The 16,740-nt window shown below is 51.3% G+C and overlaps 1 protein-coding gene across 1 annotated transcript; it reads left to right on the forward strand.

Annotated features, from left to right (window-relative positions):
• Nucleotides 1-563: 563 nt before the first annotated feature.
• On the forward strand, nt 564-12,024 carry FUT2 (fucosyltransferase 2). Its single transcript, XM_047710613.1, has 2 exons — nt 564-727; nt 9,319-12,024. Exon 2 carries the CDS (start codon nt 9,321-9,323, stop codon nt 10,338-10,340), a length of 1,020 nt encoding a protein of 339 aa, XP_047566569.1. The 5' UTR covers nt 564-727; nt 9,319-9,320; the 3' UTR covers nt 10,341-12,024.
• The last annotated feature ends 4,716 nt before the right edge of the window (nt 12,025-16,740 follow it).

A 16,740-nucleotide genomic window follows, 5' to 3' on the forward strand; every position in this document is an offset into this window, starting at 1 on the left:
GCGGGGGCGCTCTGGAGGTGCCTGCCTCATTCCTTCCCCAGCAAAATTCCTCCTCCATCTTGGCATTTGATTTGGCAGCGGTAGACCAGCATAGCCTGGCCCACCGATGTACTGTTACGGGATTCTGGGTTCCTGAGAATCTTCTCTGAAAGCAGGGAAAGTGAGAAGAGTTGGTATTTGCCAGGTGTTTTCCAAGATTCTGGCCTGCCTGATTCGGAATTCTGGCTTCTCTGACTTCCTAGCTGTGCGACCTTGAGCAAGTTACTTCCCCTGTCTGTGCCTCGGTATCCCCCTCAGTACTGGAGGGTTCCTGAGAGGGTCGACGTCACGGAATTATGAAGACGGAATGAGGCTGACAGACCACGCAAACGCTCTCGTTGTTGCCGAAATAAATAAAAGCAGGACCCTGACAGGGCTGAGTCTGGAAGAGGCTGACCCATGGGGACTCAGTCCTCCACCTCCTGAGGGTCTTCCTGGCCTGCTTCCCAGCGGTCACGTGGAGAGGGAGGAGGCGCGGCTCCGGGCACACCTGGCTCCCCAAGCCCAGCTCACCCCGCCTCCCTGCTGCCCTGGGAGGCCAGGTAGATCCTGGGCGGGGTTTTCCGCACACTAGTGCTGGGAAGGTCAGATTTCCGAGTGAGGACTCGACCTCACGGGTAGAAGCACCCTGATCTGCTCGCAGAGCAGCCACATCGCCGGCTACCCCAATTCCTGCAGCCAGAATCAGGTGAGAGACGGTGGGGGTGGGGGGCTCTCTCCGACCCCCAGCTTGCGGGCGAGAGCACGCGAACCCACACCCTCCTCCATCACCCCCCACTGTCCTCCATCACTCCCCACTCTCCCCTCCCCCGCCCCAGGCTGCCAGCTCCCTCCCTCCATCACCCGTTTCCTGGAACCTACCTGAGAATCACTGCGCAGAACCTGTAGTACTTGAGTTTCCTGTTCGCTTCTCAGGGTCTGCTCCCCCACCTCCGGGAGGGACGCAGGACCCAACCACAGGACCCAGGGGTCCTCAGAGTCCCCAACTCTCCCCCCCCTCCCCGCCCACCGTCGCCCCAGGGATCCCTGGCTCCGGAGTCACACCTTCCGCTCCAGTCCTGGGAATCCCGGTGGGGGCTTAAAAGTGGTGGCCTCACTTCTGTGTTACAAGTCCTTCCCCAGAGAAGTGCTTACAGTGTGAATTCCGGCCTGTGGGAAGGACTGGACAAACCAGCAGTGCCCAGAGCGGTAGGGAGGGGACTGAACTGGGTGATCTGGGCTTACCTGGGGGAGAGTCTGGGAAGGGGTAGGGATGGGCTTTTCCGTGCAGAGGGGACCAGACACGCAAATCACAGGGTGTGACCACTGGGCCTCGGGACGTGGGAGACGGAGTTATTTCTTGGTGGCAACGCCTGGCTGGGTGGGGGTGGGAAGCCCGGGGAGGGCGGTGAGTTGAGGAGGGGGCCAGGCTCCAGACGGGGGGGGGGGACGGAGAGGACTGGGTTCAGCCTGGAACTTGAGACCGAGAGTTTAAAAGAAATTACGGATAGATATTGGTGGCCCCATTTTTCCGAGGGACCTGGAGGCTGGGCTCCTTCTTCAAAGTTGGGGCCCCTCTCTGTTCTCCACTCGGCCTGGGACAATCGCCCAAGGGATGTCAGGCAGGGGACCCGAATGAAGGAAGGGATCTTGACCCATCCTCTTTTTTTTTTTTTTTAAGACTTTACCTATTTATTTGAGATGGAGCAAGAGGGGGCGAGCACGAGCTAGAGCCGAGGGACCGAGGGAGAGGGAAAAGTAGGCTCCCCACTGAGCAGGGAGTCAGACGCGGGGTTCGACCCCGAGATCAGGACCTGAGCGGAACCGATTGAGCCCTGCCGGCGCTCCTTGACCCTTCCTCTTGCCCCTCCCTCCTTGGCTGGCCGCCAAGTTGCCTGCGGCAGGTGCTCAGGACCGATATCGAGGTGCACTTTCCGACTTCCAGGAAGGGGGTGTGGTGGGGAAAGCAGGCTCCTCCCACTTGCCCCAAGCAGCCGGGTTTTCCATTAAGCCTCTCCGGGAGGCTGGCTGGTTGGCTGTTGGCATTCCCCCAAACCTCCCCACGGGTGTCCGGCGCGCTAGCCGCTCTCCCAGATTCCCTGTGCCCAGCTCTGCGCCCCAGCTCTGGCCTTTCCCCAGCATTGCCCCCCAGGCCCCTCTCTGACTAGTCCCTGAGCCTCACTTTGCCTTTGCTTTCAAATGGGCGTGTTCGCACCACCTACAGGAGTGGGCCACGCCCTTAAGCATCCAGTTCGGATTTCCGAACCCACGTTGAGCTCACACAGCCCTGGAGAGCGATAAGCCCGAAGTTTTAGATGACAACACTGAGAAATAAAGGCCCTCGGTCAAGGTCATATAGCCAACCGGAGGCTGATGACGGCATTACCCTGAGCTTCTCTCCAGATCTGCCCCCACTCCCAGACCCTGGACTTACTTCACCCTGTAAGCCTCCCTCCGTCCTCTCCCCGCAGCCTCGCTCAAGGACAGGGGGCCAAGGTCTGCAGGTGTTTCCCTTAGGCCCTCAACAGTGGACCCTCCCTCTTCCCGAGGGAGGAAGCAGGAAACCACCAAGGGAGCTGAGAGAGACTCTGTTCTAGAACATTCTGTCTTCCTTTTCACCCGAACAGAACTAGCCTTCTAGTCTTTCTGTCTGCTGTCAATGTATTTCCAGGGGATATTCAGGGCGAGCTCAGAAATTACGAGGTTTGGGGCACCTGATTGGCTCAGTGGGTTGAAACCTCTGCTTTCCGCTGGGGTCATGATTCCAGGGTCCTGGGATTGAGCCCCGCATCGCCTGCTTCCCTCTCTCTCTCTCTGCCTGCTTCTGCCTACTTGTGATCTCTCTCTGTCAAATAAATAAAATCTTAAAAAAAAAAAAAAGAAATTACGAGGTTTGATTGTGAAGGTCGTCCTTCCAGTATTCATTTCTTTACCTACTTGGTGCCGGGAAATGGATTCAGAAGCAAAAAAAAAAAAAAAAAAAAAAGAAAGAGAGAGAGAGAACTCAAGGCAGGGAGATGTTGGCAGACACTTGAGGCAAGGAGGAAAAGCAACAGATGGAGCACGACTGGGTCCTGACAGGTGGACACAGACCCACATTCCTTCTGCATCCATTTCCTGTGCACCTACTGTGTGTTGAGCCCCATGTCCGGGGACTGCGGGGGACACAGAGGGAATAAGACTGACGCTGTCCCTTCCTTCGCGGAGCTGTGTGTGTGATCAGGAGACTGGGACTGAATGATCCCAACAGGGACTCACTTGGAGATGCAGAATTGGGACAGAACAGGGGCCAGAGCTGGACTGAGTGCGGGCAGGTCCATCCCGTCTGCTTTATTTCTCTGTCCCTCTCTTTCTTTTCGTCTCTCACTCTGTCTCTTCTTATGGTTTTTCTGTTCTGTCTCTCCCAGTCTCCCTCTTTCTCTCTGTGTCTCCATCTCTGTCTGTCTGTCCTCCTGCTCTCTCTGGCTCTGTGCTTGTCTTCCTCTCAGTCTAGTTCCTTTTCTTTCTCTTTCCCTGTCTCTTTTTCCATCTCTTTCCTCTCTCCTTCCCTCCATCCTTCTGCCCTCCCACAAGCATTTCCCTTGGTGCCTGTTGTCCCACGTCCCATGCTTGGCAAATTCGGAACGAGACAGAGGAGCCAGGTCGACTCCTTGCCCTTCGAAGGCTCACAATCTAGTTGGCAAAAGGAAGAGAGAAACACCCAGAACAAATGGGAAGAAGGCACGAGGCCACTCCGCAGGGAGCACTCCCTCCTCCTACCCATACTGGCCCATCTTTCCCCAGCTTCCTCCTGCCTCCCAACCTCCAAACAGTTCCTTCTACCCAGAGTCAGGGTGGGGTCATGAGGAGTCGTGCTGGGACCCAGACAGGAATGTAAGTGCAGGTGGCCTCGAGGAAACAGGAACCAGGAAGCCATCAGGGGCGCATTCATACTTTCCATTTTTCCCTCAGGACCCTCTTTTTATTCTCAGGTCGAATCCCCTGTGCTCATGGATTTCTCTGGCCCTTAGTATGGCATCTTACTTAGTATGGCTGCGCGTGGGTCCTAATAGGCCGGTTGGCCGCCAGCCCCACCGCCAACCAGCCACCTTCTCTCTGCTTCCGACTTCAGATTCCCAAGGGGGAGAATCTGCTTGACACAGATGGGTCTCTTGAGCAGTCCCCCAAGCCCACACATCATGAGCTGGCAGTAAAGAGGCCCACAGATCACACGGTATACCATGGGCTGTGTTTTAGTTTTGCTTTTATTGATTTGTTTTTTAAGATTTTATTTACTGATTTGAGAGAGAGAGGGAATGAGAGCAAGCAAGCATGAGGGGGAGGAGGTCAGATGGAGAAGCAGACCCCTTGCTGAGCAGGGACCCCGCCCCCCCATGCGGAACTTGATCCTGGGGCTCCAGGATCATGACCTGAGCAGAAGGCAGTTGCTCAGCCAACTGAGCACCCTGTTTTAGTTTTTTTATAAAGACACTGGTCATGTTGAATTAGCGTCAACCTTAAGATGACCTCGTTTTAACTCGGTCACTTCTCTGAAGACCCCTGTCCCCAGATAAAGTCATATCCTACAGTATCAGGAGTTAGCCTTCAACTGAGTGCCTGGGTGGCTTAGTTGGTAAGTGTCTGCCTTCAGCTCAGGTCATATCCCAGCGTCCTGGGATGGAGCCCCACATCAGGCTCCCTGCTTGGCCCGAGGAAGTCTGCTTCTTCTCTCACTCCCCCTGCTTGTGTTCCCTCTCTCTCTGTGTCTCTCTCTGTCAAATAAATAAATGAAATCTTTTTAAAAGATTTTAAAGATTTAAGATTTAAGAAATCTTTTAAAAAGATTTCATTTATTTATTTACTTGATAGAGAGAGAGAGAGATCACAAGTAGGCAGAGAGGCAGGCAGAGAGAGAGGGAGAAGCAGGCTCCCCGCTGAGCAGAGAGCCCGATGCGGAGCTCGATCCCAGGACCCTGAGATCATGACCTGAGCCAAAGGCAGAGGCTTAACCCACTGAGCCACCCAGGCACCTCAATAATAAAGTCTTTAAAAAAAAAAGGAGTTAGCATTCAATATACCTACTGCAGAAAGACACAATCCAACACACAATGCACACAAGGTCTGTGGGTTGGGGGAGCAACAATGTAGTTCCTTGATACAGTCTATGCTTTGGTTGCTGTCATTCATATGCTTTATCTCAGATCCTCATCCCCACTAAAAAAAAAAAATCGGACATTCCTCAGGGTAAGGACAACCGCACATACTCACCCACTCCTCAGAGGGACAGTCCCCAAAGTCAGCTTAGTCCACCATTTCTACATCTGGTGGTGTGGGGCTATCCTGGCTGGTCCCAGAACTCACCAACCTCGGATTGAAATTCATTCGTCTTGTAGGTTCCCATCTCATCCATCCTCCACATGTGACTCCTCCAAAATCTGGGACCTAAATGCTAGACTTGACCATGACCATGACCAGTGTGAAAATGGTGCCTGGCCCAGAGCCCCCACAAAACAGTGCTGTTTGCTTTGTACGTGAGGATCTCAAAAGGTATTGGTTTTGTCCTCAGGCCAGGTGGTTTGAATCCTCAGAAAGGTGGAGTTATTTGTCCAGAATCCCACAGCTAACGAGGGTGGGAGCCTGCAGTCAGTAGCCTGTGACCAGAGCGTGTGCTGGTAGCTGCAGAGTTATGGGTCCTTGTGGTCCCTGAGCAAAGCACGTTCCATGTTGGGCTTAGGGAGTGGAAGCTTCACTTCCGGTGGCCATGAGGAAGGGGCCTGATCTGGAACTTTGACCAAGAAGACAGAATCCTGAGCATCAGCTCGGTTGTGAAGTGAACTTTATTCAGCAAATCCAGCCTCCCTGGCTCTTTACATTCAAGACGAATGGGGCAAGAGGAGGTTGTACCACCCAGGAGTTCACTTGGGGTTAAACTCAACATCCGATGATGACCCAAGGGGCCCAGACCCCACTTGAGTTGGTTTAACTCAAACCCAGGCATCTAGTGGACAAACCGGAGTTTCTTCTGGAAAGATAATGCAGAACACCTGGGTGGCTCGGTGAAGTGTCTGCCTTGGGCTCAGGTCATGATCTTGGGGTCCTGGGATGGAGCCCCATGTCAGGTTCCCTGCTCAGCGAGGAGCCTGCTTCTCCCTCTCCTCCCTGCTCATGCTCTCTATGGCTATCTCTCTCTCTCTTTCTCAAATAAATAAAATCTTAGAGAAAGAAAGATAATGCATGTGATCTTAATGTGTGATGACGGTAGCAATGAGTTAGAAACAGGGATATTGCTATATGAGGTCCCGTGCCAACTTTCATTGGCTATAATCATTAAGGACCACACCTGCACAGGTTCTGGAGGCTTCCCAGGTTGAACCAGCTTGATTTAGCCCCACTATTCTCTTCTTAATGGCCACTTGAGTCAGTACTTCCACCAGGAACCCAAGCCCTGGACCACGTTAACCAGAAACCTTTCATCTTGAATCTACCTTTGCGCACGGCCTCCAGGATATGCTTTGATTAAACCCTGCTCATGAGGAAGAGTTTTATTTTTTTTATTTTTTTTAAAGATTTTATTTATTTATTTGACAGACAGAAATCACAAGTAGGCAGAGAGGCAGGCAGAGAGAGAGAGGGAGAAGCAGGCTTCCCGCTGAGCAGAGAGCCCGACGCGGGGCCCGATCCCAGTACCCTGGGATCATGACCCGAGGCGAAGGCAGAGGCTTTAACCCACTGAGCCACCCAGGTGCCCCTGAGGAAGAGTTTTAAAAAGAATGATTGGGAAGCTCTCGTGCACAGAGAAGGAAGAGGGAAGCCTTTGGAAGAGCTAGGAAAGCAGAAGGGTCTCATTCTTCTGACTCTTCCCACATCTCCCCATTCCCATTTTTCCAGTTCCACAGTTGATCAGTGGCCAAACCTGGACTTTTGACTGTGGCAACATAGTACAAGTGTTGTTCCAGCCTGGACTGTGGAATGACAAAGCCCACTGGTCATTCCTGGATGCAGTCTTTAATGAAGTGTTAACTGTAGTCATCCTAAGTCATCTTGCTTGTTCCACTTGTCCTGACTGGCTTCTGGCCAAGTAATGGGGAATCAGCACCAACTCATTCCCTGCTTTCTTCCACTTTCAACTGTTTGGATTATGCTCAACAACTATATCTTCAAACCCCTATCCTTTGGGGGCCTTTGTTTCAGGGAGTCCCAGAAAGGAGCTTCATTAACAGCTTTGCTCTACAGATCGCTGGTCCAACTCATATGGCCTGGATGGAGAATTCTCAATGCCCCCTACCTCCTTTGATACTACGGTAAATCCCATGTGTTCTCGGAAGGTCCATTCAGTGCAACCACCCCACTCCTGGAACTGATTTCCGTTACAACCAGAGTTGAAAAGAACAGGCTGTATAAGTATATACAGGCTATTTTCTCTGGGTTTTCTTGGCCAGTTCTCTTTATGTCTCTGCACATCCCTTCAGGTGTCTCCCCATTACTGGCTGCCTCTGCTTCAGCCTGTGTCTGACTTGTCCCAGCCACTCTAGCCCCGCCTCTCTCAGCATCACCTGCTGTGGTCTCCTACAATGATATTTGGTCTTTGTCCCTAGTTCTGGCACATGGCTCCTGAAACCCTTGGCATTTCCTGAGTGATAGGCTGATAGGAGTGTCTTCTGCTTTGATGAGGTGACTCTTCTCAGGGCCCTAGGTAGCTTCAGGGTCTGGTCACCAGAAAGACCAAGCTTGAAGAGATTCGAACTTCTGTCTCCAGCTCCCAATCTCTGGGGAGGGGAGAAGGACTGAAGATTAAGTTAATCACCAGTGACTGATGATTTAATCAAGCATGTCTATATAATGAAACCTCTATAAAAGCCCTAAATGGGTTCTGGAGAGCCTTTGAGTTGGCAAACACAGCCATGAGCCAGGAAGGTGGTCCAGGGAGATAGAATCTCCCTCTGGATCTTACCTACGTACTACTTCTGGTTATTCATCTGTCTCTTTTTTTTTTTTTTAAAGATTTTATCTATTTATTTGTCAGAGTGAGCACAGGCAGACAGAGTGGCAGGCAGAGGCAGACGGAGAAGCAGGCTCCCGCTCAGCAAGGAGCCCGATGTGGGACTCCATCCCAGGATGCTGGGATCATGACCTGAGTGGAAGGCAGCGGCTTAACCAACTGAGCCACCCAGGCGTCCCTCATCTGTCTCCTTTATCATAAACTGGTAAACATAAGTAAAATGCCTTTCTGAGTTCTGCTGGCCATTCTAGGAGACTATCAAACCTAAGGAGGGGATCAGTTTATAACATACCAGTCAAAAGAAGCATGAATGACTCAGGACTTACAGTTGGTGTATGAAGTGGGACTGAACTCTTCAACCTCTCGGATCTGATACTAAGTCAGGTAGACAATGTCAAAATCAAATTGAATTGTTGAATTCAACTGGGTGTCGGACACCCTGGGGAGAAGAAAACCAATTCTCACCCGCCAGTTGCCTTCTGACCTTTCAGTAAAAATATTTGAGAGAGAATTGACCAACTCATCTTTTAGAGCCGGCCTACAACCTGTCGTGACCAGTAAATGGCAAAGCCACCGTGGAACCCAGTGTTCATCTTGTGCTCAGGTTGGCTGTGGCTGGGAGGGTAGGCAAGCCACGTGGTTGAATTCAGGATGGGTTGGGCCATTTCCCTTCAAAGGAAATATAGGTATGCAGGGCATGCAAAGATGGACCTCTCTAGGAACCAGATCCTCAGTAAATAGTAGGTTTATACACGTGTACTCCCTATCTGTAGACACCCATGTATGTATATTCAGGCTATAAATACCCACATTCAAACATACAAGGTATATATACATAACGTGTGTGCATGTATGTGTATATATGTCCACACTATATTATATAGAGTACACACCCATGTATGTACACGAGATAGACACTTTCCTACGAAACAATGTACACATATCCGTTAAATGTATGCAAATGCACACCCACCCACATATGTATACACCCGTATGCATGCACACACACACTCTTGCAATGCACGCGCCGTATGTGAATACACACGGTGTAGTCAGATCCTGTAAACAGGAGCATATGAACTGCATGTAAACACACTCCCATCACACCCTCTGGAGACCCACCTCCATACACACACCTGAGTGTTCACGCCCCTGGAGACACACACACACAGCAAAGCCATCTGCACACACACGCACACAGTGTCTGCACACACAGCTGCCCTTGCACATTCGTGAACCCCACTAGGGCCTCCAAAGATCCCCTCCCCACCTCCCCTACCCTCTCCCCCAGCTAACATTCCTTGCTCTCCCTTCCCTGACAGCCATGCTCAGCAGTCAGGCGCCTTTCTTCTTCCCCATGGCCCACTTCGTCCTCTTTGTCTTCACGGCTTCCACCATATTTCACATTCACCAACGGCTAGCGAAGATTCGCCCCACATGGGACATTGAGACGCTGGTTTTGGCGACGGAAAGTCCCACAAGCCAGCTGCCCCGGGGCATGTGGACCATCAACGCCATCGGCCGCCTGGGGAACCAGATGGGCGAGTATGCCACCCTGTACGCCCTGGCCAAGATGAACGGGCGGCCGGCCTTCATCCCGGCCGAGATGCACAGCACGCTGGCCCCCATCTTCCGGATCAGCCTCCCGGTCCTGCATGGCAGCACGGCCGGCCGCATCCCCTGGCAGAACTACCACCTGAACGACTGGATGGAGGAGCGCTACCGCCACATCCCCGGGGAGTACGTGCGCCTCACCGGCTACCCCTGCTCCTGGACCTTCTACCACCACCTGCGAGACGAGATCCTGCGGGAGTTCACCTTGCACGACCACGTGCGGGAGGATGCCCAGAAGTTTCTGCGGGGCCTGCAGGTGAATGGGAGACAGCCAAGCACCTTTGTGGGCGTCCACGTGCGCCGGGGGGACTACGTGCAAGTCATGCCGCGGGTGTGGAAGGGCGTGGTCGCTGACCGGCGGTACCTGGAGCAGGCCCTGGCCTGGTTCAGGGCCCGCTATGACTCCCCCATCTTTGTGGTCTCCAGCAATGGCATGACCTGGTGTCGGGAGAACATCAACGCCTCCCTGGGGGACGTGGTGTTCGCGGGCAATGGCATCGAGAACTCCCCTGCCAAGGACTTTGCGTTGCTCACGCAGTGTAACCACACCATCATGACCATTGGGACATTTGGAATCTGGGCCGCCTACCTCGCAGGGGGCGAGACCATCTACCTAGCCAATTACACCCTGCCGGACTCCCCCTTCCTCAAACTCTTTAAGCCGGAGGCAGCCTTCCTGCCCAAGTGGATTGGGATCAATGCAGACCTCTCGCCATTACTCAAGCACTGATATTAGGTGGCCCTTGGCCCCTCCTCCTTTGCTGGCTCCAAGAGCAGATCCCTAAGGCACAGGGAGCATATTGTTATGTGTACCAGGACACTTCCTTCCTGCATCAGAAGTCACTGACTTGCTGAAATAACCTATTTATGTGTCCTCTACAGCAGGACCCAAAGTTGGGGCATCTCTGGGATTAGTTAAGTCAGCAGCGCAGCAGTGTCATCGGCGACCCCTGTTCCATCTATCATGTTCAACTGCTGTCAACTCCTCTCAGACTGGCTCCCTCATGGTCCCAAAAGGGCTGCCACATAGCCCGGTATCACATACAGACAGCCTCGTCACGAGGCAGCAAAAAGAGCTTCATTCTTGGGTCCCTTTTGAAGAATGAGAGAAAGATTCCAAAGCCCTCCAGCAATTTCCACCGTGCCCTCCCAGCCCCCGAATATCTCATTGACCGGAAGTGAGTTAAGTGCCCACCTGACCCATTAGAGGGAAAAGTGAAGAAGGCCCTGGGATTGGTTTAGCTTCAGATCAATAAATCTTTGCTCCCTCCAGCTGGGGAGTTGATCCGCCTCCTCTGGAAGACATGGAGGCTTGCAGAAAGAGAACAGGTGCTCCTAACGAGGAAGAAGGGGCAACACAAAACAGAGAATCCCTGAATTGTGTGCGTTGTTTGCTACACAAAGGCATTTGGCCAAGGGGGTTGATGGAGCTCTAGGAGACTCAACAGCCTACTCTCCAAGCCACGTGTCCCTGGGACCGTGTCCACCCAGAGGGCTCACTGTTTTCTAGTTCATCTGCCCAGACCTGGGACCTTTTCCCCAGTTTTCCCAAGAGTGCCGCCCTACTGGCCAGTAGCTGGTGCACTTCTAAGACCCCCTGCCCCAATTCTGCAACCCTGGCTTCCTAGGGCTTAGGATGATTCCTGGTGAGAACTCAGAGCCCAGCAGGGCTCAGTGAACTTGAAGAGAGTCTGTTCTTTTTAATTGTCTGTGGTGGTGCATCTAACAGCATCCCTGCTAGCAAAGGTTGGATTAACAAAACATAGTGGCTTGAAGTGACAGCAATTTAGGATTTCCCACAATCTGGTGGGTCAGCTGGGGGCTCTCTCCTCCGTGCGGTATTGGCGGAGGCCTTATGCCGCTGCGTTTTTGTGGAGTACAGTTCCCCTCAGTCGTCAACATCATGAAAGCAGCCCCCATGCTATGAGGACGCCCAGCCCCACTCCGGGGCCACGGGTGGGTGCTCCAATCAGCAGTCTTAGCTGAGGTCAACTTCCGAGTTCAGGGTGGGCATCAGATGTGCTGCCACGCGTTGTTCAAGTCAGCCTAGCAACCAGCTGAGGCTCCTGACAATGTGTCGCAGAGAGCAGCCCTATCTCAATTCCTGATTCACAGAGTCTGTGAGCATAACAATACAATTGTTCAATGCTGTGAAGTTTTGGAGTCATTTGTGATATAGCCAGAGAGAAACTAAATCGATGATTCTCTTTATCTGCAGACACTTTTGTGACTTGGGCATGATCTGGGCAAAAGTTGAATGTCCCCACCTGACTTGAGATCCCACGTGCAAAGGCCCTGTGGCAGGGGGAATCTAGTTATACATGAGAGCGGAACCAGGCCAGTGTGGCTGGAACACACGGAGACAAGAGGTAGGAGAGAAGTTATCAGGGTCGACCATGAAAGGCCCTGTGGACCATGGCAAGGACTTTGGGTTTTATTCTAAGACCAAGGGGAAGCCATCAGAGGGTGCTTATCAGGGGAGTAACACAATCTGATTTGCTGTGTGGAGGAAAGGCTGTAGGGGTGAGAGAGGCGTGAAGACCAGGGAGAAGGCTACTGTAACAGTCCTAGCAAAAAGTGGTGGTGGGCCAAGGAGGTCTCATTTCAAGGGCTCAGCAGATACTCCTAGTGTCTCTCTGCCAGTCTGACAATCTTGAAAGATCTTGATGCCTCAATCAGAATGCTGTTTGAGTCAAGCATTCACCATGGGCCAACGACCTGAGGCCGTGCGGAGTTGGTCTGAAAGGAAGGTAATTAAAGAATATTAGGACTGGTGGGGGGGGGGCTGGGTGGCTCAGCCGGTTAAGTATCTGCCTTCTGCTCCGGTCATGATCTCAGGGTCCTGGGATCAAGCCCCACATCAGGTTCTCTGCTTGGCAGGGACTCTGCTTCTCCTTCTCCCTCAGTGCTCGCACTCTCTCTCAAATAAATAATCAATTAATTAAGAAAAAAACTTAAAAAAATGTAAGAAAGAACATAAGGATTGGGAAGATGCTCTGAAATTGAGCATATGGGAGAAAAAAAGTTTGCCACTCATGTTTCAGTGGCTGAAGCAAGTCAAGCGGTCACACCCAATGTCAAGAACGACCCATCCTCGTACCGCAGAATATTTGCGCTCTGACAGCCACCTCATATCTTGCAGGCCCCACAGTCTCTCCACATGGTTCTCTTGGAGCCCTTTCCTTTTGGCTTAGTACCCACAGAATGGTGCCACAGTACCCATTGTGCTGATAGGTCTCTGCCTCAGTAACTCTATTTAACTCATTCAAATTTCTGGTCCGAATTTAGATTTTCTATTTATTTTTTTATTTTATTTTTTTAAGTAGGCTCCATGCCCACATGAACTCATGACCCCGAGAACAAGGGTCAATGTTGTACCCACTGAGCCAGTCAGGTGCCCCCCATGTGATTTTATACAGCTGGAATGGGGTGATGGTTGCTGGACCAGGGTTTGCTATTTCAAAAATAAATAAATCCTTAATTATTTTGTCTATACATTTGGCATTCTCTCTTTTTTTTTTTTTTAGATTTTATTTATTTATTTGACAGAGAGATCACAAGCAGGCAGAGAGGCAGGCAGAGAGAGGAGGAAGCAGGCTCCCTGCTGAGCAGCGAGCCCGATTCAGGGCTCGATCCCAGGACTCTGAGATCATGACCTGAGCCGAAGGCAGCGGCTTAACCCACTGAGCCACCCAGGCGCCCCTGGCATTCCCTCTTTTAATGTACATTTTAAATGTATTGGGGAACACATATTCATGGTCCTGAGTTAAAACAACATGATTGGCAGTCATTTCCAAAGATGGTCATGACACCATCTCCCCGTAACTCTAACCACCCAGAGCTTCCCCCGCCCATCCCCATCTCAGTAAGTGGCACTATCCATTCACTTCCACTAAAAACTTAACTCACTCTAGATTTCTTGCTCTTACATTCCATCCACCGGCAAGTTCTGCTGGCTTTCCCTTCAAAATATATCCTGAATTGGACCTTTTCTTCCTCTACCATCACCACTCTATCCAAGTCACCACCACCTTTGCCTGGACACCTACAAAAGTCTCTTTCAAAGCATACTAAGGGGTGCCTGGCTGGCTCAGTTGGTAGAGCGTGCAACTCTTGATCTTGGGGTCATGAGTTCAAGCCTACTTAAAAAAAAAAAAGTGTGTGTGTGTGTGTGTGTGTGTAATTCTGTATCACAATGCCAAGAAAGCCACGATGTGAAGACTATATTGAAGATATGCCTTGAAGAATGGGTTTGAGGGGCGCCTGGGTGGCTCAGTGGGTTAAGCCGCTGCCTTCGGCTCAGGTCATGATCTCAGGGTCCTGGGATCGAGCCCCGCATCGGGCTCCCTGCTCAGCGGGGAGCCTGCTTCCTCCTCTCTCTCTGCCTGCCTCTCTGCCTGCTTGTGATCTCTCTCTGTCAAATAAATAAATAAAATCTTTAAAAAAAAAAAAAAAAAAAGAATGGGTTTGATTTTCACTACCAGCAAGCAATGATGGTGGACCAGTGAGGTCATGGTGGAAGTGAGGCGAAGAGACCCATGAGATGACCAGATTTCCAAATTCACCATAAAGCTAAAGTTACCTTGACAAAGTTGTACTGGCATAAAAGATAGACGGATCAGGGCTCCTGGGTTAAAGCCTCTGCCTTCGGCTCAGGTCATGATCCCAGGGTCCTGGGATCGAGTCCTGCATCGGGCTCTCTGCTAGGCAGGGAGCCTGCTTCCTGCTCCCTCTCTCTCTCTCTCCCTCTCTGCCTACTTGTGATCTCCCTCTGTCAAATAAATAAAAAATCCTTTAATAAATAAATAAATAAATAAATAAATAAAATCTTAAAAAAAAAAGAGGGGCACCTGGGTGGCTTAGTGGGTTAAGCCTCTGCCTTCGGCCCAGGTCATGATCTCAGGGTCCTGGGATCGAGCCCCGCATCAGGTTTTCTGCTTAGCAGGGAGCCTGCTTCCCCCTCTCTCCCTGCCTGCCTCTCTGCCTACTTGTGATCTCTGTCTCTCTGTCAAATAAATAAATAAAATCTTAAAAAAAAAAAAAAAGGTAGACAGATGGAGTCCAGCAGAGTCCAGAAATAGACCACACACATCCATGGTCCTTGATTTATGACAAAGGCATCAGTGCAGTTTAGGCGAAGGATGAAAGACCTCATCAATAAATGGAAGCGATCCAACGTCTACACAGGAAAGGTGAACTTGACCCCTTCCTCCCACGATTCACAAACACTAATTCAAGATGGATCACAGACCAAAATGTGAAAGGTAAAAGCATGAAGCTTTTATTTTATTTTACCTATTTGACAGAAAGAGATCACAAGCAGGCAGAGAGGCAGGCGGGGGGTGGGGGGGAAGCAGGCTCCCTGCTGAGCAGAGCCTGATACGGGGCTCGATCCCAGGACCCTGAGATCATGACCTGAGCCGAAGGCAGAGGCTTAACCCACTGAGCCACCCAGGCGCCCCAGCATAAAGCTTTTAGAATAAAACATGGGAGGAAAATCTTCATGACCCTGAGGTTGGCAAAGTATCATCTGTCTCCTATATCTTGCACCCTCTAGGACGTCATACCATCCCCATTCTCCAGATTTTTTTTTTTTAATCAATTGCAGAGTAAAGCTAATCTGGTCCGTATGCTTCAGATGATCTGAAACATACATTGTTATATACTATAAGCCAGCAGGGTCCTAGGCTGGGAGAAGGCAGTAATATTTCCTAAAGAACCTGAGGCTAGTGGCACCTGGGTGGCTCAGTGGGTTAAGCCTCTGCCTTCGGCTCAGGTCATGATCTCAGGGTCCTGGGATCGAGCCCCTCATTGGGCTCTCTGCTCAGTGGGGAGCCTGCTTCCCCCTCTCTCTCTGCCTGCCTCTCTGCCTACTTGTGATCTCTCTGCCAAATGAATAAATAAAAGCTTTAAAGAAAAAAAAAAAAAAGAACCCGAGGCTGGTTTGTCTGGTTAGAGCTGCCCCTGTTAGGAACTGAATTTTGCCTCCCAGAAGGGATTATGTTGAAGGCCTGAGCCCCAGGACCTGTCAATGCAAGTTATTCAGAAATAGGGTTTTTGAAAATGTAGTCAAGATCATTAGGGGGGCCCTAATCCAATAGGACTGTGTCCTTTTTAATTTTTTTTTTTTAAGATTTTATTTATTAGAGCAGAGCAAGAGAGAGCACAAGCAGGGGGAGTAGCAGAGGGAGAGGGAGAAGCAGACTCCCCACTGAGTGGGGAGCCCGATGTGTCTAGACACCCAGGCATGTCTAACATCACGTATCTGAGATTCATTCACGTTCTCGCAAGTTTCAATCATTCACCGTCTTTCCACAGGCTTTTGATCTGTTCCTCCATTCGATGGATACTCGGGTGATTTCCAGTTTGGGGCTATATTCTCATGAACATTGGCCCATATATCTTTGTGTAGGCATGTTATCATATCTCTTGGGAAAATACATAGGAGTGGGGTCTTCTATGAGGGCACAGAGGAGAATGGGCTTTTCTGGGGTCCCCCACCAGGCAGGGGCTGGGCTCAAAGTCTGAACGCAGGGTTGGCCCCAAATTTGGTTTCCAGATCCCAAGGGGAGGAGAGAGACCTGTCCCCCCAGGGAGTGCAGGCTCAAGACTCCCATTTGCCTATTTTCCCCCCCAGTTCAGCCACCTGCTCCATCCCTACCCTGGCTCTGGGGTCCTCACCACCAGGCTGTCTGGGGTCTGGAAGTTCCCTATCACCCACCCCAAGGTATAAACAAGACTGGAGGTTCAGAAGAGGTAACAGCCCAACAAACTGGGGATGAAAAAGGGGACGACATCAAGGCAGGTGAAGCCTCGTGCATGGCCCCCATGGGGGCAGCCATGTGATAGAGGAATGGAAGGTAATCCACCCCAGGGGGGCGGTCACAACCCACGCCAGGTGCGATTCTAAACGCTGTGCAAACATGAACTCATTCAATCCTCAGCTGACCGCGTGGAGAAGGTACTATTGCTCTTGTCCCCATTTTCAAGATGAGAAAACTAAGGCCCAGGGAGGTTAAATGGGTCACTCTAGGCCATGGAGAGTGATGGAGAGATGCGTCCACCCAGCTCGATCTGGACCGGGAGAGGAGACTCTCGGTTGCCATGGCACCAGCCCCTGTGTCATCTGT

This window comes from Lutra lutra, chromosome 17 (genome assembly GCF_902655055.1).
Source record: "Lutra lutra chromosome 17, mLutLut1.2, whole genome shotgun sequence".
In the NCBI taxonomy this organism is placed as follows: Eukaryota; Metazoa; Chordata; class Mammalia; order Carnivora; family Mustelidae; genus Lutra; species Lutra lutra.

Coding starts and splice junctions, on each gene's coding strand:
- FUT2 (XM_047710613.1), top strand. CDS start 9,321: ATGCTCAGCAGTCAGGCGCCTTTCTTCTTCCCCATGGCCCACTTCGTC.